Source organism: Daktulosphaira vitifoliae, unplaced genomic scaffold, assembly GCF_025091365.1.
Source record: "Daktulosphaira vitifoliae isolate Bord-2020 unplaced genomic scaffold, ASM2509136v1 Scaffold_1, whole genome shotgun sequence".
NCBI lineage: Eukaryota > Metazoa > Arthropoda > Insecta > Hemiptera > Phylloxeridae > Daktulosphaira > Daktulosphaira vitifoliae.
In genome coordinates, this window is record NW_026099572.1 from 83,557,076 (window position 1) to 83,579,911 (window position 22,836).

A 22,836-nucleotide genomic window follows, 5' to 3' on the forward strand; every position below is an offset into this window, starting at 1 on the left:
ACTCAATGCAGGCGTGTTTATAAGGAGGGCATAAGTAAAATGGCCTCTGGAAAATTGAAAATTTCAATGACAAGTTGTTGACTGAAAAAAATCAAGTTATCAGAAATAGTATAATGGCTAGCCTGAAAATATTTCTAGATCTACTTGCCTCAAAATCAAAAATTCTTAGTAAAATTAAAAGTATATTTATATGAATATATTTTTAAAATACATTGTAATTTTGAATGTTTTTGATGTTCCTTTTTTTTTGGGCAATTATTGTTAAGTACAAAAAATTAATTTATGTGATATTTAAAACAACAAATTATTTTAGTAATATTATTTAAACACAAGTGTTCGAATACTTTAACAAGCTTGATAAAATAGTGTTTCTGGAACACTATTTTGGCATTGTCATTAAAAACAAGTGTTCTACCATGTTAATTGAAATAGTTATAATAAGTATCAGCCCTAAAGTTTTGATGCGCTCTACTGCAGTAATTATGTTATAACTTCAAACATAGTCTCAGCTTAGCTATTTATAAACTATAGGAGAGAAAATCAATATTTTCTAATCAGATTGGATTACAATACAATTTTGTACCAAAATTAAATTACACTATGGTTGTGCATTAATAAAAAAAATAATATACAGTTCCCTAAAACTAAATGTATTTTATGATTAATTCAAATACCTTATGTCTTACAAAATATTTATTTTCTAAATATAAGTGAACATTTAGTAGTTTTAACGATAATGTACATAATTATGTGAAAGTAGTAAAAGTTTTTATTTTATTTAAGTGTACCTCCTAGAGTGTGCATGTTGCGCAGATAATAAAAATTCATTTCAAAAAATATTTTAATGTCACTAAATTTTTAATAGTTAAAAAAATTTAATTTCTTATGTAAATTTTTCTTTGTTATCACGTTCTTTAAAAACTTTTTGCTTTTCAGCAAAATGTTATGTCATGTTAAAATCACATTAACTAGTTGAAGTGCAATGAAGAGTTTCAAATTCTTCCATAGTTTATATCACATAGTTATAAAGTTGACACACATATAAAAAATTAATTTTCACAATTGTCACATATATAAATTTTTTTGTCCAATACGTAGACTTTTTCTCGTTTTCGATAAAAATATTAGTAAAATAATAATAAATATGTACCTTAAATATTCAAACTTTCACTATTACAATTTTTATTATTTTCTGATCAAATGTACATTTTAAATCTCTTTAAAAATACAATGAAATATAAAGGTATATAAGTAAAATTAAAAAAATTAAATAATGTTGTAATTTTTTAATCTTTGTTAGTTGGTAATTTCCAGTATTTTTTTTATGTATTTCAAAGTTACGATCACCTATCATAATTTATGGGTCATATCATGCGTATAATATTAGAAAAGTTTAGATTAATTAAATCGTAGACTATGTGAATATATTATTATATAAATTTCATATGGTAAATGACAATACATTTAACGATTTACAAAAAAATTAAAAATTAATTTACAATCATGGTTAAGTCAGTACTTTATACAAACAATAATGTATCACTCTGTACATATATATATCATAGAAATTTCATAATTGCTTATAATAATCAACCTTTATTTAGTGCATATACTAATGTCAAAATAGATAACGGGTGAATTTCTTGTATAGTTGAAATTAATCAAACTAATAGCACNAATGTACATTTTAAATCTCTTTAAAAATACAATGAAATATAAAGGTATATAAGTAAAATTTAAAAATTTAAATAATGTTGTAATTTTTTAATCTTTGTTAGTTGGTAATTTTCAGTATTTTTTTTATGTATTTCAAAGTTACGATCACCTATCATAATTTATGCGTCATATCATGCGTATAATATTAGAAAAGTTTAGATTAATTAAATCGTAGACTACATGAATATATTATTATAAATTTCATATGATCAATGACAATACATTTAACGATTTACAAAAAAATTTAAAATGAATTTACCATCATGGTTAAGTCAGTACTTTATACAAACAATAATGTATCACTCTGTACATATATATATCATAGAAATTTCATAATTGCTTATAATAATCAACCTTTATTTAGTGCATATACTAATGTCAAAATAGATAACGGGTGAATTTCTTGTATAGTTGAAANTAATCAACCTATATTTAGTGCATATACTAATGTAAAAATAGATAACGGGTGAATTTCTTGTATAGTTGAAATTAATCAAACTAATTGCACATGAAAAATATATAATGTGAGAAGAGACAAAGGAAAAAATTAACAGAAATACTAATGCACGCATACATGGAGACATCAATTTTAGAGTAACACACCAATTTAATGTGTATGGTTATTGTTGCAATTTTTCAGATCTTAATATCTTACCCGCCGATTCTTTTAAAGTAGACAAACATAACAGGAAATTTAAAAGCAGTACTTAAGCTTATTACCCGAGTATCCGATCGCGTGCAAAGAGCGTTTGCTGCATTATTTACTAATTTTACCCATCTGTTGAAAAATGTCTAGCCTGCGTGTTAGCGTTAATTTTAATTTTTATGACAGGTTTGCACGACATTGATAATTTTTTCGGCAGTCCATTACTCAAATTCGACAACATGTGGTCAAAAACTAACATTAAATTTTACTCTGAAACTTCCTGTTATCAAAATAATAAAAAAGTTATGATTTATTATACTTTTTCATCATAAAGTACCAGTAATGAAGGGTAATACTTTTTTCTTAGAATAATCTATAAAATATTGAGTTTAATCTTATAAAATTAAATAATTTGATTTGACTAATTTATCGCAAAAACTGCCTAATTATATACATTTTAAGTCAAAAACTTAAGATGTTCAAAATTTTATAAACAAATATAGTTAAATTGAAACGATGGACTGGAATTAATCTGAACTACATAGTAAAATAAAAGTTTGTATCAATACTCTTAGCACGAGGTATTTTTATATAAAATTTATATACAATAAATTATGCATAAAGTATACAATACTGATATATCTATTCAATAAAAAAACGAATATTGACCATTTTGTTATTATTGAGATAACGACTAATTACTTAGTATTGCTGGGTCGAGCAAGTAAAAAAAAGCCGAATGGCTGCACTGGCAAGGTCAGCTGCCGGTCGTTTTGATAATAGAAGAATGGATTGGCTGTTCCTGTACATATAGAATCATCCTTTTTAGTGTACTAACAACACAAGGGGTCGCATGCAAGAATGGGGAAGAGATATAGGCTCTTATCATAGCGCTTTCTCACTCTACCAAGCGATAATGTCATAAATTTTATATTGCAATAAATAGACCTTGTTTAAATGTTTATTCGTATATGACACACCCTCACAGTCAATCCATTCTTATATTATCTACGCACATTGTGTGGTAGGCGACGTATGATAAGTCCATTCGTTATGATTTAAATTAGATATAGGTTATATATTAAAATAGCAATTTTTTTTGGTTACGTGTCTATTTTTTTTATTGATTTTGTTCATTATTATTAGGTTGGTTATTGGGTATAATATACCCAATAAAATATACTACATATAATATATGTTTACCAACTTATAAACTAGAAAAAAGGAGACATATTTTGTTTCCACTTAAAAAAATTGTTAATAAAATTTTAAAAGTAAATTAAAGGGGATAGGGTCAAACTATTTTTTGACTTTTGAAAATAAAGAGTTATATTTTGTTTTTTGTTTATACTGAGTTACTTTAGTTATAGCCAAACAGTCACTTTGTATATATTTTCTTTGTTTTTTTTTTGTCGAAACAAATATTTTATTGTTTGTTTTTATTTTGTTAATGTCATTATGAAGCAAATAGAAAATTGTGTTTTATTATTTCAACATTTTGTTTATTGCATTCATTCAATTGTTAAATAAATGTACACTTTGTTTATTTGCTACAATTTGAATATGTTCTTTGATTTAAAAAAAAAATTAACTTCCCAAAATAATAATTTTATTTATTAAGTTAATATACAAACTTTTTTATTTAATAAGAAGTTAGAAATTAAATACAAGTATGATTTAATTAACTCAATATTATAATTGTCCAAAAAATATAATAACTTTACTTAGAACGATATACCATTAATAAAAATTAAAAATATCAATTAAAATTTTACATTTGAATGTTTCTACAAGAAAATGGATTATTAAAAATAATATAAATACACTTATTGTGTGCATTCTAAATTAGTTTATTGAGTTAAATATTTTTAATATTTTTTAATTTTAAATTAATAATATTTTTAGTATAGTTTTAGTTATTGTTGATTATAGAAAATGTTGAAATTAAAATGGTAAAATAAACTTTATAATATAATCTAAAAATATAACTTTGTGCAGACCAGAAATCAATAATATTGATTCAATCAACTGTTTGCTAAAGAAAATAAATTATTTTTTCTATAATTAATTTAATTTTAAGGCCATGATAAAAAATGTTTTCACTGACACAAAAGAAAATTGGTAATGAAAGTTTGCATCGCTCCTGTTTTCTTAATAATTGTGATGGACAACTTCAAAGTCTCAAACACTATCAATAATGTAGTAATCTCTCTAATACTATCAAACATTTAAAGCGCTTCATCTTCATTTCGATCAACCTGATCACGTTTTTTTAATGTTTTGTCTCATCGAATTTCAGAAAGGTCATCCCTTCTTTAAGCGTTTTACTGTTTGATTTTGTTTTATTTGTACGATATTTGGCATGCAGCAAATCGATTTTGACTACAAACGGTCGTGGTTACAATTGGTGGACAAGGGAAGCAAAATGACCTCATGAAATCGGACGACTTTTTATTTTTAGTTCATACTCTTTCTTTCTTCACCTCCAAATATATATCGATAACTATGAACGCGATCGCGTTTACCGATCAGATATTCACGTCACGTTCGATTCTGTAAAAGTAAGTTGACGGAGAAATCTTCTCAATATCATGTCCTACGGCATTTCTTTTATTTTACACGCCTGCGCTACCTAAAAATTAACTGCTTCCTTCTGCCCTTACTATCGCAATCTATTGGTATACAACTTTTCAACTATTCTAAGCTCGTGTGTCAATCTGAATGCTAGAAAAACCAATAAAGACTAGGAAATATATTGCCTAAAGACTTACAAATGGCTAACGTATGGGTAGACAGTTGTTACGATAAGAAAAATATTCTTTTATAAAAATAATACTAAGTTTAGGCATGTATATTACTATACATAGTATTTCATTAGTCATTTATAAGCATTTGAAGTATAAAAGCATATTTTTTTTTCCATTAATAATCAGCAACCTTTTAGCTTCAATGTGAAGCTGAGAAGGTATTAATTTTACTATGATGTGTTTTTTTTTGTGTCTGTTACCACAATTTCTCAGCTCTCACAGAACCGATTTTTTCCAACAATATGTCAAAAAATCACAAAACGTATCTAATCGAAGAAATTATCCTCAAAAATTTAAAAAAATTCCCTAGTTCCCCGTAAATGGAGGAAATCTCCAAAAAATTACAATTTTAAAAATCGCTAATTTTCCACATTTTTTCCAATTCTTTTTTACTTAAAACTGTTATATCCTTTTTAAAATTGACTAAATCAATATAATTTTTTTTTATAAATGCATGATGGCTTTACCTATCATTTGATATATTTTATTTATAAATATAACCCTTTACCTGCCCACAGGATGGGGAATTCAAAATGACAACTTTTTTACAAAAAATTAATTGTCAGATATCATTATACTTGACCCCACTATGCCACGTCCCCACTGTGCCGCGATGCAGGGTTTTTTATATCAAGAATAAACTGAAACGGCATAACGTAATTGTATAGTTTTCGAATAATTAAGGATTTATAAACTTCAATTTTATATAACTCCTATTAGAAATTTTTAGTTAATTCATAATAATAAATCTAAATTTGTTATTAAAAAATAACTTCTAACACTAAGACACAAAATTTATAATTTATCTTCTCATAAATTTTATGTCTTGTACCCAAGCCAGGTAAACCAAAAAACATGGTAACGTCATACAGACCCATCAGCTTGTTGCCTACTTTAGGAAAACTATTCGAAAAATTACTTCTTAAAAGAATTCGGCCTATATTAAAAGAAAATAACATTATACCTAACACTCAATTTGGATTTAGAGCGAAGCACTCAACAATTCATCAAGTGCACAGGTTGACCGACACGATTGCCTCAGCATTAGAAAATAAACAATACTGCACCGGTCTATTTTTAGATGTCGGCCAGNGCGTACTAGAGAGAATTTAAATTAAAAAAACCTATAGTGCCTGCAATTAAACAAAATTTTAACTGCTATAATATCAACATAATTGTTAAATTTTGCCGTTAAAGTCATCCATCAAAAATTATCAGTTCTACTAAACCTTGTTGCTCGAAAGTTGACATCTTAACGAGTTACACTATTTTAGTAAAATATCAAGTTAATAAATTTAATTTCCTTCAATAAACTGATACTTACGATTACACAAAGTAAAAATAGTCAACATATTCTCATAATTTAAAAAATACTGCTACTCTGTCATGCTACTCTATCGTGTTTGTTTAGTAGGTAGTATTTGTATTTAAAGGTGACAGTATGAAAAATGCTCACATTGCGGTCATAAATAATTTAGAGTTCTAAACACGTCGTCCAGTAAAACTAATGGTATACTTTCGCTGCATTAAGTATATTACAATGTTTTTTGGATGTATATGAGATGGCACAAACGCACTATAGCCGAAATAAATTATTAACTTAATTATTATGAAACATTTTAAAAAGTACTCAAGACAGTGTTATGGTAAACTTGTCTTGTATTAATCTTCAATTTATTGGTATTTAAAATACTGTAAGACATTTTATACTGTGTATTGATTTATAGTAGAAAAATTATTTTTAATTACATCAAAATAATATTGGAAAGTGAACAATACATAGGATTGATTTAAAAATGTTTGGAAAGAAATTTTACTAATGGAAAATTTATCTAAACTAAAAAAAACCTATACAAATTTATTTAATGTTTATGTTTAAAATATAAATAATTTTCAGAGTACTAACTTCTATGTCGATGTCTCAATATAAAAAAATACATATGAGTTTACAGATTCTAATTTTTCGAAGTAATCTCTCAATCCAAGTTTTTAACAATTATTGTAATATGAAATTTATAGAGTAGTATTAATAAACATTTTATGTTAAATAATTATTTTAAATAGAATTTTGAACTTAAATATTTAATATAATATTTATGAGGACTACTTTTTTTATTTGTTTATTTTGTTCTAGCCTACAAGATTCACAATTTATATTTGAGAAGCTATATTTTGTAATAATGATCGACTAATTTAAATATAATTACTGACGTAAGGATGCAGTTGATATTATTAAAATGTACAGTATTTTTTTGCTTTATGTGATTTATATTATTACTACTAATATGACTTCGGGTGTCTAATACAAATTAATTAGCCTCAAAACTCATTAAGCGACCGAAGGCAAGGAAGAAAATTAACGGAAGATCGTCAATAAGAACTTGGTTGGTTAATAGGCCTTTTAAGTACCATTTTTATCTTCTGAATTTTTTCCTCGTACAATAAAAAAGGGCTTTTTATTTTTTTAGGGTATTGCTTAAAACAATAACATGGTCATTTATTATTAGAACTTTAACCAGTGTTAAAAATATATGTATTTTCATTACGCTCTGTAGAAAACTAGTGGCAAAAACTGCTTATGGTTACTTGCGATATTGTTATTTAAGAGAAAAACCATTTCGATATGATAAAAATCAATTTAAAATTTATGAAAGGAAAGTTATAAAGGAGCGCAACAAATTAAGCATACCTGTCTATACTTTGTATCAAAAACGAAATATGTTAAATTGAAATTTGAAGGAAAACTTTAAAAAACAGATTACAAGACGTATTTACTGCAAGGTATGGAGAAGTACGTAATTTAGATACATTTCTGAATGTAAATGTACAAGCTAAACAACGGGACAAAAATGTAAAAATATAAAAATTTTTGTTATAAAAATATTTTTAGAAATTAAATATATTTATTACTATTTATAAGATATAAAGTTAAATTTTTATTTTAAATAGCACTTTTAATTATTGCATAAAAAAATCATAATTAACAGTTAACCATGTTGGTTAATTTTATATGATGGACTTTTGATTACTAAAATAAGTATTATTTCTATTATTCGTCGTATTTTTTCCATGTTAATTATTTAGTAAAAAATAACGACATTAAATATAATATCAATTTAACAATCAATAACACAATTAAAATATAAAATAAATATATTTGGAATTTATTATTCCTCGGAATGGTTCATTGAAAAAAAAATACGTTGAAGTACACAATTTTATGTTTAACAATTGATAATAAAACAATTTAAAAGAAAAAACAAAACATTTTAATCATACAGTCACTATATTTTTCTTATAACAAGGTCATTAATATTTTTTCAAAATATAGTTAATTAAAATATTTTCATATAAACAGGCTATGATGATTTTTTCCATAGAATATCAAATGATTTAATAAAAATTTGTTTATATAAAATAGAAATTATTAGCATGTGCATAATACATTTTTAACCAAATTTTGAGAAATTTTAAATTGAATATTAAAATAGTCAATCTGCAAACGTAATTAAACTATTTTTTGTATAAATTTCCAGTTAACAAATAAAATCTATAATAATGTTCTTGTGGCATTATATTATTCAGTGTACAATGTTAAGATAACAAATAAGAAATTTAATGAAACTCAGTAATCTTCTTCTTTTTCCTCGCCTAAATTCCAACTACTTGGGGTCGGACACCCTTATCCTAAACTTCCACTTGACACATAATCTACGCTTACATCAGCTGTCCTCATATCGCATTCAATAACATCTCTACATCTCTTTGTTGGTCTTCCTCTACCTCTTCTTTCTTCAACATTTATTTCTAGAACTGTTCTTACAGCTTTCGTTTCTTCTCTCCTCATAACATGTACAACACTATGAACCGTACATCATAGATGGTCTCACTACAGTCTTTTAGAACTTACCTTTTAGACTCATTTAAGTTCTTTTATCGCATAAGATACCAGACGCTACTCTCCACTTTAACCATCCACACTTAATACTGTGTCTTACATCCTCGTCAATACTTCTACTCTTTTACACAATTGATCCTAAATACTTGAAACTTTCAGAAAATATATAATATAGTATTTTACTACAATGACATAACTTTACCAAACGTGAATTTAACTTTTAATTATAATTTGTAAACAATATTTGATACAAGTCGACATTATAAAAATAACAAATTAAAAAAATTAAAGTAACAATATTAAAATTTGTAATTTACATGAACAAAGAATGTTTTGCATACTGAAAAGGTGTTTTGATAAAATTATTGGAAATATATTTGGTATGCAATAAAATGAATTGTGAATAAAATATTTAAACTATCTCTAAAACGTTTGACACTCAGAATACATTACGATTAACAATATTACTGTGAATAATCGATTAGGTCATTTATTAAGGTCATTTATGTATGTAAAATGTGCTTCCTAATGAAATTGTTCGTGAAATGCAATCGACACTCCACCTCATTAATTTAATTTACACTCTATTATTATGAGCATAGTTGAACAAATTTAATTTAAAAAAAAATTGTAATCACATTTAGTTAATCAAATAATTAGAGTGATTTCGAAAATAAATGTCACAAACGTACTACACAAAAAGATCAATTTCAAAAGTTATTTTAATCTATATCAAAAGTGCAAAGAGGAAATTGTCGTCTGTTCAATTCGATTCACATAGAAAGCTTTTGGTTATAGTTTTTAAACCACAATATAATAACAATATCTTCCAATCCGTTCGGCAAGAGCGGTTTTGCATTAAATCTCTTGATCCTACGATAGCGTTGCGTGGTAACATTTCTGAATTACTTTGGCCACAAAACCGAGGATTACCAAGACTACCGTACGAAGATAATATTTGAAATAAAGGAAACCATCTAATAAGAGACTTGTAGTAATTAATTTCCCAGCGTTTAATTGTTTTTAGAACTTATGTTTAATGCATAAATATGTTTGTACTATTGATCAGCAATTTCTTTTGTGTCGAGCATGAAATAAAATACGGTTGAATTGTTTTTTATGAAATCATAGTCAAATTAAACATAGTCATACATTTTATGTTATAGAACATAAAATTAATAACTATATCAGCATTTATTGAATAACGCTTATTTATTTTAGACAGTTGTTTATTAATTTTTAATTTTTATAAAATTGTCACCATATTCATTATTTTTTTAATTATAATTATAATTTAAGTTCAAGATTAAATCTCACCTCAAACGTTTATACTTTCATTTTTTTTTATTTCCCTATTTAGATGGGTTTTGATGTGGTCTTTCTATATAATTTATAAATAGATTGTGAATATTTTTGCAACTCAATTAATTGATTATTTATTCTTATATCTGAGTTTGAGCTATATAACTAATTTTCAATTTAAATGTTATGAGTTGCATTATTTCATAAATAACCGATTCGATTTTTTTTAAATACATGGTAGAAGAGATAGCTTTTTGTTTAAATTGTGGAAATCGAAAATTTGAAAAACAATTATTTAGTGTAAGTAACATGATAATTTTAATTTTTTTAATGCATTAAAAGTGAGGAAGTATTTATTTATAATGCGACATTTTTTAAATTGTTTTTAGTTACACTGAAATGCGATTCTTTGACTATATTTATTTATTTTGTTCACTTCCTATTTGTATTCAAAAATAATGCAGTAGGTTTATATACAGTTTCACCACTTGCATTCGAAAACGTAGTATTGTAATGAATACTCACGCATGCAAATTAAATGTTTATATTGCGGTAGCTTTAAATGATTTTTGAATGTAATAAAGCATTAGTTTTAATTGCATTGTCTATAAAAATAAACAAAAATTAAAGATTTTATTATTTTCATATTTTTTTGTGTTATATAACTATGAAAATTTGCGTTTAAATTAAAAAGATATATTTTGAAAACAAGTGTATTTAAATTTATTAAATTAAGTAAATTATATTTTCAAGAGTAAATAATAAATAAATAACTAATATTATAATTAAATTTAAAGCGTTAACTATAAAACTTTATCATAAGGACTAAAGTTTCATTAAAAATCTGTAATATATTGCCTGCTTACTAAATTAAAGCTGAACTGAAATTGTTTGATTTTAATCAATAGTAATATTTAATTATATTTAGTTTATAAAAATGCATATTGACGCGTAACTCAGAGTAATTTAACCAAAAATAAAATTGATAATTATACATAATTAATAATTTAGTTGTTTTCTTTTATTATTAATAAATATAAAGAAATATTCAATTAGAATAAGTTAAAGTTCTATCTCAAAAATGAATATTTATCTTTATGAGTATAAAAAAAAATTCTTGTAATATCGATAAATAAACAATATTCAAAATAAAAAGATGATTAAATAGTTATAAATTAGTATATATATTATAATACAATTTTATCATAGCCATTATTAAACTATAAAAAAAAATTGAAAATTTAAACAAAAACAATGTTGGTTTTATATTTATACAAAAAATAACGTAATCAACGTCAACTTTATTGCAATTTTATTGAAGGTAAAATTACGACAGTCTTGGTTTAATATGACCACACCCGTACAGGTCGAAGCCCCTTTGTTTACATGACATACGTAAAAAGCAATAACTTTTGATGTAGATACATGTAAAGACTAACAGCTGCAATATCCAATTAGTAAAGAGCACAACTAATATATAAAAGATATATATGACAGAATCACTCACTAAATGTCGATCAACACACAATATTATATTAGAGAGGAATATACCAACATTTATATCCCTCAGACAAATGATTACTATGGTTTCTATTACAACCTATTTATATTACAACCATTATAATCAATCAATGAATTCATTGTAAAATTGGCCGAAACAATATTGATTAGCAAATGATTGGATATTATTTACAATAATGAAAATTTTTTCTATGAAAAAAAAAAATAACTAAAGAGTAAAATAGTATAAATAAAAAAAAGAAAACAATATAGTTAAATATTTTACTTTTACAAGTCCTAATAAATAAGAGTTGCATTGATTTATTCTGTATATGGATTTTTCGATGACCACTCGATTAATTTTAAAATAATTATAATTTTGAAATTATTTTTTTTTTGATTGTTTAAATAATATTTATTTTTTTATTAGTTAAATGATTCTTAGGTGTACCCTTTGTCCTTTATAAGGGTATAAATATAATGTTTTAATATGGAAACTTACATAATTAATTACATTTTTTCATAGTGGTTTAAGAAAATTACTGGTCCATGACATTATTTGGACCAAAATTTTAGGCGTTTTAAACACTTTTATACCTAGGAAGGATAAATACGACCGAAAAATGTTTAGCAATAAAAATAGCATAACTTGTCTCTAGTCTACATTATTATTTTAGGAGAGTTAGTGGTCCATGATAAATTAATCACTCTGTACATTATAAATTATGATGAAATAATTGAGAAAAAATTTAGTTTAAATATAAAAATAATACAGCTTAATAAATTTCCATAAAAAGTTGAAAAAAGCTTGTTTGTTTTTTGATTACTATGAAGAATTATACTGAAAGTAAATAAGTTTTCAATGAATAAGTCTGTAATCATAAGTTGAGTATTGAAATTTGAATAGTTATATTAAAGTAAATTATACATTACATTGAAATTTGAATGCTATAGAATAAGTGTATTAAGGCACTTAATAAGTTCTACATAACTAATGGCTATAATCATTTATCGCAGCAAACTTCAAACTCTCTTAGTGTATTTTGCATTAATGAATACGATCCCTGAACAAGAAGTACTCGACTAATCACAAAACATAACTTAGACCAAATCAGCAATCCGATTTTCATGATAAAGCTGGGTATTCCATTATATGTCTCATTAAATAGTTATAATGATTTAATAGAAACCATGTGTATTTACTAGGTGATAATTCAATCTTGAAACAATTTGTCTAGTATTATTATATATTAAAATTAGAATGGATACAGTTTTTCTTCGCATATAATATGATATATGAATTTATGTTATAAACAAGTTCAAATTAATATCTTGCAATTAAGTAATAGTACTCTAATATAATAAAAATTATACAAATTCATTACTTTAACATCTTCATATGAATGAAAAAATATAAAATTTCATTAACAACTGTTATTAAGTGTATAATTATTTGTAATCTGCACATTTAATTACAAAACCCACTTTAAAACCTTCAAATACTATTTACCACAATTGCGGTGCTAGTGTAGCGTTACTTTAGTACCATTTATTAAATTTAGACTTTGTAGGGGTGTACACATAGTAGAATTACAACTAAAAATAATTACAAAATAAACAATGAGTTAGTGAAATTTTATATTTTTTCACTATATACGGAAGTTAAATTAACATGAAATTATAAAGTTATAGTTTTCTTGATATTATTTACGGTAATTTTTTTGCAATCAAATGTCTCCATTTTAGTTAAAACCAAACTATGTTTATGCCATGTTTACACATTAATCATTATTTATTTTATCTTACAGTTTATTTTGAATTAGTATCTATCAAAACTTGTAGATATCTACTTTGATATCAATAAAAATATTGCTCTAAAGTTCAATTGAATTTTTATTACACTATAAGTATACTTTTATAATCGAAAAAAAATATTTATTCTTCTTTGATATTTTTTAAATCATAAATAATCCAGTTGTTTCATTATTTGCTTATTATTATATAAAGTACGGTACAGTTTAATCTTTAACAAGTTTAAACTGTTGATCTTTTTGTCTTAAAGTACAATTCAACAATCTTTCTTGTATATCTAAAAACCATGCAGTAAAAACATTAATTAAACATCGAAGTTGATTTTCGTTAATCAAATATTCTATACAAATCTTATAATTAAATTTTATCCAATTTATCTAGAAAATTCGTTTTATAAATTTTGCCATAGTGTTTTAAAGCAATAATTTATTGAGCCATATAATTATTATCAACTATTTAATTGTTAAAAATATTACATGCAAGTATGTTTTTTTACTCATTATATCGTAATTTATAAAGTTAAAAAATTAAAGCATAGTAATTAATTAAAAATTCTGCAAAATATTGGTACCCATTTATCTTTTTTATTTAACTATCAATAATAATTCAAACGTAGTAATAGATTCCTACGGTGTAATAAGTAATAACTAATCACGCCGTAGAAGTATTATATATTAATTATTAATAACTTATTAGTAATTAATATTTACTAATTTTAGTCGTTTTATTGGTAGTGTCTGGTCTCTAATCCTAACTGTCCATAATACCCATCTCGTCCATCATTAGACTATCAAAGAACCAATTTTCACTCTCAAACATATGAAAAATAACCACCACCCTCTGAAGATAGTTAAGTTCGGGAAATAAAAAGATATAAACTAATCTTTTTAACATTAAAAAGGGCGATGTAATAATTTTCAATTTATTTTATTATTTATCAGTAACTGTTAGGAATAGATTTGTCTTATTTAATATTTTGAAATATTTATAATTTCCCTAACTGACTATACTATAGTAAATCTTCGATCACTATATTCTGATTCTACTTTAAAAACCACATTTACAGCATGAAAACTAGGAAAAATAGTAGTTGTTACTAAAATTACATAAAAATTAAAATTTTACATGTCTAACATGTTATTTCTTCTGATCTCGAGCAACTTGTATTAAAATTTATCCTACTTGGTAACAATGTTCTACTAAGATCTCTTAAATCATTTTGATTGTGTAGTACTCTTTATAATGACATTTTTACCTACGTTCATGTGTACAGACTTATTTAAATTACTTTTGTGAAATAAAGTGGGTAAATTAAAACAAATTACATAGATGAGCAAGTACCTGTTAAAAACCTACCTTTTCACACTTAAACATGTTAAAACGAATATACTAGGGTTTTTAATTAAAAAAATACTAGTTGATTTTACAATATGTCCTATTGAGTTTTTTCAATATATTTTTAAATATTTTTGTATAAATTAATTGTGACATATTAACAATACTTTAACGCTAAAATAATTCTTAAAATAAAAGTTTACTTAAATTCTAGTACGAGTACTTTAAAAGACATTAATATTTTCATATCAAGACGAGAGAAGGATTTAATTTGTTTTTTGTATGTGAGATTAGAATTATGTACAAAAAATATTTTTAATTATCACTTATTAGCATTTATAAATATTAATATAATATTTTTTTTTATCATTTAGGTCTTTAAGGTGTAATTTATAACAAGTTAACTTTTCAAATTTAAGACTATTTTTAATTTAAATAATTTGTTAGTTTTATTATTTCATAGTTTATGAATTGTTCTTGAGAATTAGATTTTAAAGTTATCTGGATAATATTGTTTTCTAAGTTAAAATAACAAAAATATAAAATGCTACACAGATAAAAATTTATAATGTTATGAGAATATTTAGTTTTTAAGAATATTATTTTGGCAATATTTCTTGGTATTTCTTATATGATTCTAAAATATTGTAGTAATAGAAAATTATTTGACTTTAGTCGTTCATTCAGACGTTCTGAAAAATGATTGTTCTATTTTTAAATATCACTTTAATATTATATACTAAATACTACAGTCATTTTCTGGTCAAGGAAACCAAAATATTTTAGACTCGATTAATAATCATCTAAATATTATTATTTTACAATTGAAATTGAAAAATTTAAGAAAATATTCATTTATAGTTTTATTAAATATATTCTACAATTGTCTATAAGATTATAGCAAACAATTTTTTACAAATATTTTATTTTCATTAATTTTGAATTATTTCATACCTCTAATTTTCATGCTGTTCGTAAACGATACAATTTCAATATTATTATTCTGTTTTTTTTACATCGTTTTAATATTATTATACTTATAATTTTGCACATGTATTATATATTTGATAATATAATAACAGTAATAATTCAAAATTGTTATAAAACGCTAAAAAACTTTAATTCGATGGAAATTTGCCAGATGCCCTACCAGAAAACTTATGCTATCGATTAGACTAATACAAAATGATTCTTTGTCTGTAGCGAATATCAATGACGTATATTTATAAATTAATAATGACGCATATTAGTCTATTACCCGTTTCTAATTCTATTATCACTACTCGTACAAATGAAATATTTCATTCAATTCCATGAAAACATTTTGATACATCTTAATAGATTTTCCAGTAAGTTTTCTTGTATCTACTGCTAAGTAACGTTCCCCAGAACTCAATAAATGTAATTTTCGGATAGCCTTCAGATGACACTAAGTGTCTTATATGTAATAACGTTAACTATAAAGACTTTATCATAAGGACTAAACTTTAATTTAGAAATCTGTAATATATTGACTAAAATAAAGCTAAACTAAAATAATTTAATTTTAATTAATAAAAAAATTTAGTTATATTTAGTTTATAAAAATACATATTGAAGTATAACTCAGGATACTTTAACCAACAATATAATTAATATTTTAATTGGTTTCTTTTATAATTACAAAATATAAAGAATTATTAAATTTAGAATATGTTAAATTTCTATCTCAAAAATGAATACTTATTTGTGAGTCTAAAAAAAAACTCTTGTAATATTGATAAATAAAAAATATTCAAAATAAAAAAAAAGATTGAATAGTTATAAATTAGTTCTGTGACTGAAAATATTAAGTTATACGAAATGAACTTATATTAATTAAAATGTTAATAAATATGTAATGCCATAAATTATGATATTATATTAAATGATTTGCTATTGTCTTTTTATATATTAATCGAAGCAATCTAGTCAAAAAATCTAACTTTACAACTTTATATATACTTATGAAATTTTTATTTAAATTTACATCGAATACTCGTTACAATATATACCATTACATTTAATGTATTACTCAATGTACTATAACTAAATGTCTGGTAGAGGTTTTTAAGGCTCAATTTTAATACCACGTAGTATTTTTAAATTATCAGAGCACGTAAATCTAAAACTGAAACCGTTTTCAGATAATAAAACCAAGAAAAAGGGTGAGAAAATAAAATAGATAAAAGAAAACATTTCAAATAAGAGTCGTGCAAAATCTCGAATCGAGTACAACCTCGAATTTCAGCAGAATAAAATGGTCCCATGGGTTCGAGAAAATCGAGGAAGAGTAATAAAATATGTGATAAGAGCTATTTTAAAGATGGCAATTTCCACGTCTTTCAATTTCCACATTTCATATGTTTTTATTATTAATACAACCATTTATGTTTTACTTACACGTGTAATCTTATTAAGAACATTTTACGACTTTAAACAAATATTTATCTTTATATTTTTAAAAAAGGTACTTATGTTGAACATTTTAAATTATAACAATTGTGAATATAATGATTATGCGTTATAACTTAAAATTCTATCCAAAATCTAATTTGAAAACAAATAAGATTTCAGTTTGATGAAATTTTATTTAAATTATAGACATTTTTTAAATAATAATATAATGAAACACTTTTGTGAATTATTAGGACTAATTTTTGCCACAGTTAATATATCGTAGTAATCAAATTGATATTAGGTTTGTATTAAAATTCAAAAATAAAAGGTAAAATCGAAACATTTGTTAAAGTTCCAATTTTTATTATTGATATACACTCACCTATTCCTACTGTAGCCGAAACAATGATTGCCGTCAATGAAAGTATGCACCACCAGGTCGTTTGCCATCGGTGGAACTCCATAGAAGATGTTATATATGTTTTTCTTAAAATAATAATTTACGTTCACTTGTGTGTAAAATTTTAAAGAATTGTCAATATTTTTGTTTTAATATTTTTGTTAAACTCTTTGGATTTTCTAATAAATCAATTATCGTTATCATGGTTGCTAATGTATTCGGCCTCTTAACTGTACATCTTTCTTAGAGATTAATGTTCACTAAAAAACCCATAAATCCTTTGCATTGTATGCAATAATATTTTCGTGACGGTTTACCGGCGAATTATTACGACAACCGTTCAGCAAGAAACGTTGTAAAGGGATTCGAACGTGACGGTGGCGCACTAACAACTCTCCACGCTTTTAGGGATGACGATGGTAATAAAGGGATGAACAACAGACATCAAACGTGCCTCTGTTCCGCCATCTGACGGTTAGCGACGACCACGCTTACGATATTCTTTAAGGGATCGATTTTTGTTTTATTCATTATAGCTCCCCGACTAATTATTTTTTAATTGAGTTTAAACTCGACGGAAAAAAAATCATGAATAACAATTGAACGTTTGACAGTTAACTACCGCCGTGGAAGTAGTGATGCAATTGCCTTTTTCATTCATTAATGTTTCGAGTAAAAAAGAACACAATACATTCAACAATAAATCAAAATAGAGACTCAAAAACAAAATTATTTCATGACTGTAATTTAGTAAGAAAATGATTTTCATTTTAAGAACTGAAATTGAAAATGTTATTTATTTTCATACTTAACTTTTCATTTTTCCCGTGAAAACGTAGCCGTGAAATTCTATGAAGTTTCAAATTAAATATACTAGTCAATCAAACACAAGTCGAAATCCATAAAAAAAAATAAATAAGTGTTAAACTAATAAATCTACACTTTTCATGTTAAAATATTATTTGTTGAACACATCCATCATTTGTTTTACAAAATATTCTTTTCGTAGATACTTTTTTGTACCAAAATACTCATAATAATACAATGCATTTTTTAATTCTTATCAAATATAGGGTAGATGATATAAATTTTATAATATATTTTATTTAAAATATACGAAAGTATTCAAACACTTTTATAATTTTAAGCAAATTAACGATATCGGACATGTACATAATAACACGACAATGGCTGATCATATTATACAGTCATTTCACTTTGTATTAAACCATAATCGGTATTTATTGTTGATTCAAGAAAAATTACTGAATAATTCAGATTAAGTCGTTATTCTCAAAACTACTATTTCGATAACTGCCTTCAAGCTAAGGAGGACAGTATAGAAAGTGATAAATAATTTAATAACTTATTATTATTATTTTTTTAATTGCTTCAATATATTTTATTGAAAGTTAAAACGAAAATGTTCATTTAATAGCTTATTGATATTTATGGGCACATTTTGATAAAAACTTTTAGATATATTAAATTAATAACCCTTCAAAACCATTTTGTATATTACAAGAAATATAATATTCTCAATTTAGGGGCAGTACTCAAGACCCTCCTAGTTACACCTATGATTGTAACTGATTTTAAAATATATCATTAATTTATTATAAGATAGAAACCAATAATATGGCAAAATTATATTAGGCTTTGTATAAGGTCTAGCCCTATACACACATAGCTAGGTCTAATACATGCAAGGTTATTTCTATACGTTTTAGAATATAAACAAAGTAAATAGTGGAATATAATAGATAACCGATCGATATAGTACTAGTTGAAATTGGTCCATAAAAGTATAAAAATACTCTATTTTTATCTAATTGTCCACTAATACTTGTTTTTTAAATGTAAATAAACAGACCTAAATAATTGTTAACCTTTTTCGGATCCAAACGTTTTATGATACTGATGTAAATCACTGCCAGGTGTCAATATATACTTGTTTCAAGTATGCCACGTCTCAACTGTATTAAGTTTTATTAATTTATTTTGATAAAAATCATTAAGTTTTATTGTTCAAATAACTTTAACCAAATCTAAATCACATCACCAATTCTGAGTTTTAGAAGATAAGGAATGTAAATTTACTTTAATGAGAAAAAAAAAATTAATTTTTGATTTTATAAATTTGAAACTTTACCAGAGTGCCACAAATTTTTATATAATATTCTAAAAACTGTTTTAATATTAAAATAATTTTAATATTACAAATGAGTAACTGCATTAAACCTACTAGGTGATTAATTAATATTGAGTCATTCATTTCTTCCTTGAATACTTAACATTTGTTCCAATTAATATAGTATGACTAAAAAAATGCTAAATAATTATTCAATTATGGATAATAATAACACAATGTCGATGTTAAAACTAACCAATAGATAACTTATATATTTGTATATTATTAAAGTAATTTCAAACATTTTTTTTACGTGGTCTTTACTGTATTTACAGATTAAACATGAACATAAGTATTAATTTTATGAAAAACATGCATTTAATTTAATAAAATAACAGTACGGTCGGAACTCAGCATAGATTAAAATCTGGCAGTGATAAACAATACTGTAATAAAACGCTTTAACGCCAATGTACATAAAGAAAATTTCAAGAAAAATTAATGTTATAGATAAATGATATTCTCTTATTCTCCCTCTCACAAAATACCTATGAAATATACATTAAATTGTAAAAAATTATCTCAAGAAAAATATGTTATTATATAATTCTAATAACTTTTCTAAATTTACGATTTTGAAAAAAAAGAGCTTCTTGTCTCTATAAAATTGTATTGAAATTTTCGTTAAAATACCTTCTCAGCTTCGTTTTGAAGCTAAAAAAAAAAATTATAGCAGTTTTAAAATGTAGATTTTTTTTTTTTTTGAAAATATTATTTTTTATGATAGGGAATTTTAAAGAAATTTTAAGTTTTACTTTAAACATTATAGTTTATTATATCATACAAATGAGAGCCAAACATTTTTATTTATTATAATTTTTCCACGCATTTGTGTATAAGTATATTCAATTTTAATCCTTTACCCATAAATCACTAAAGTTTCGTTATCAAAACCATTTCATTAAAAAAAATCAATTTGTCGCTTATGTGGTTTGATAGACGAATAACGACAAGGAATTTGACTCATTACTATAACTCTAGCTCTATATCATTTATCAATGTGCGGTACAGGTTCTATTAATTTTAACGAAAAAAGTCATCGATTGGAAGCATGTTCCACCAAAGAACCATCTCAAGACACACTCAACAGTGAAATGAGAATTAATTAGCTTTCTACTGGCTTGCGGCGAAAATGGCAGTCACGTGTATTAATCCAGATCTTAAGGTGACAACGTCAAGTCCAAAATCAATTTCATAGAAACACCTAAACACGTGAGACGGAAATTAAAATGACAAAAATTGAGCTTTAAAAAATGTTTTAAAAATACGCCTGTCAAGAGAAAATTAATGTAAAATCACTAAAAGTCATATTGTTTTTACACATAATTCAGTCAATACAACAGCTTATCATAGGAAAGATAATTTTTAAGCCACATCTCAATAAATTGCATTTACATATAGAAACATTAGAAAAATTAAATTTAAATAGATAAAATTGTTTCTAATAATTAATGAGACATTTTGTATTGACCAGGGATTTTATTTTTTTTTTCAAATATTACTTTTTACTCAATTAATTCAACCCATATTCAAAAATTAATATGAATCATACCGTTTCTTTTTAATATTTAAGAAGAATACTTATGTATAACAGTGCCTAAAAACTACTTAATTTTTAATTTATATATCAAATATAAATTTCCTCCTATAATTTTTAACTCGAAAAATACAGTTCGTAGGTTTAAGATATGAACATTTTATGATTGAAACAAAACGAAAAATTATGATATGCGTAATTAGGAATAACTTGGGTGTTTGCACCCAAAAATTTAGAACATTATATTTATTATTATACGAAAATATTTTTAGGGTGTGGAAAAAATCATTTAACCTGACCGAAAATTTGATATAAGTAGCGCATTATATAGTGTATTCTTACACCCTATTTTCACAAAAACGCCTATGTAAAATACTTTTACATTTTAAAATTTTGCTTGTAACTAATAATTATATAAATTCAACATATTATTTCAGAACCATATTTTAACTTCGATGCGTAGCTGAGAAGGTATTAATTTTATTATGATGTGTTTTTTTTTTTTTTGTGTGTCTGTTACCACTTTTTCTCAGCTCTCACCAAACCGATTTCTTTCAATGATACGTCAAAATATCACAAATCGTATCTAGTCGAAGACATAACCCTCAAAAATTGAATAAAATTTCCCTATTACCCGTAAATGGGGGAAACTTCCAAAAAAATTATAATTTTAAAAATCGCCAATTTTCGACATTTTTTCAATTTTTTTTACTTAAAACTGCCATAACTTTTTCAAAAATTACTAAATCAATATTTATTTTGTTTTCACGGTAAAAATGGCTACCGTATGCTATTTTTGTGTTAAAATTATCGATTTTATATTTTACAATTTTGACTTTATATTTCTATAACTTTTTGAAAATGTATGAATCAATACAGTTTTTTAATTAGTAATACTATTTATATACTTCTTTCATTCGACATACTTTTTTTTTAAATCGGACCATTTTCCTTTATACAAGGGGAGTTCGAAACTTAAAAATAACTATTGTAGGTAAAACAAAAATCATATTGGTGGGGTTATGGCAATATTGATACATGTATAGATGATATCAGACAGTGATTAACAACACAATCATAAAAAACCCAGCACAGGGGGGTCGCGGCACAGTGGTGACGTGGCATAGTTGGATCAAGTAAATGATATCTGACAGTGATTAAAATCACTATCAAAAATAAACGCTTCGATGCAAATCTTTAGATAGTGTTTAATTTTAAAAAAATTGGTGTTTTATTCCAAAAGCTACTTGATCTGCTGGTTCCTTATTAATATC

General features: G+C 24.6%; 1 protein-coding gene across 1 annotated transcript in view; it reads right to left on the reverse strand.

The window, feature by feature from the left end:
• LOC126903046 (uncharacterized) overlaps positions 1-18,241 on the reverse strand; it is a 62,086-nt gene extending 43,845 nt beyond the window's left edge. The window contains exon 1 of the mRNA XM_050680969.1: positions 17,817-18,241. Within this exon, the coding sequence (XP_050536926.1) occupies positions 17,817-17,898 (82 nt within the window). The 5' untranslated portion in view covers positions 17,899-18,241. The remainder of the gene's footprint in view (positions 1-17,816) is intronic.
• Between the last annotated feature and the right edge of the window lie 4,595 nt (positions 18,242-22,836).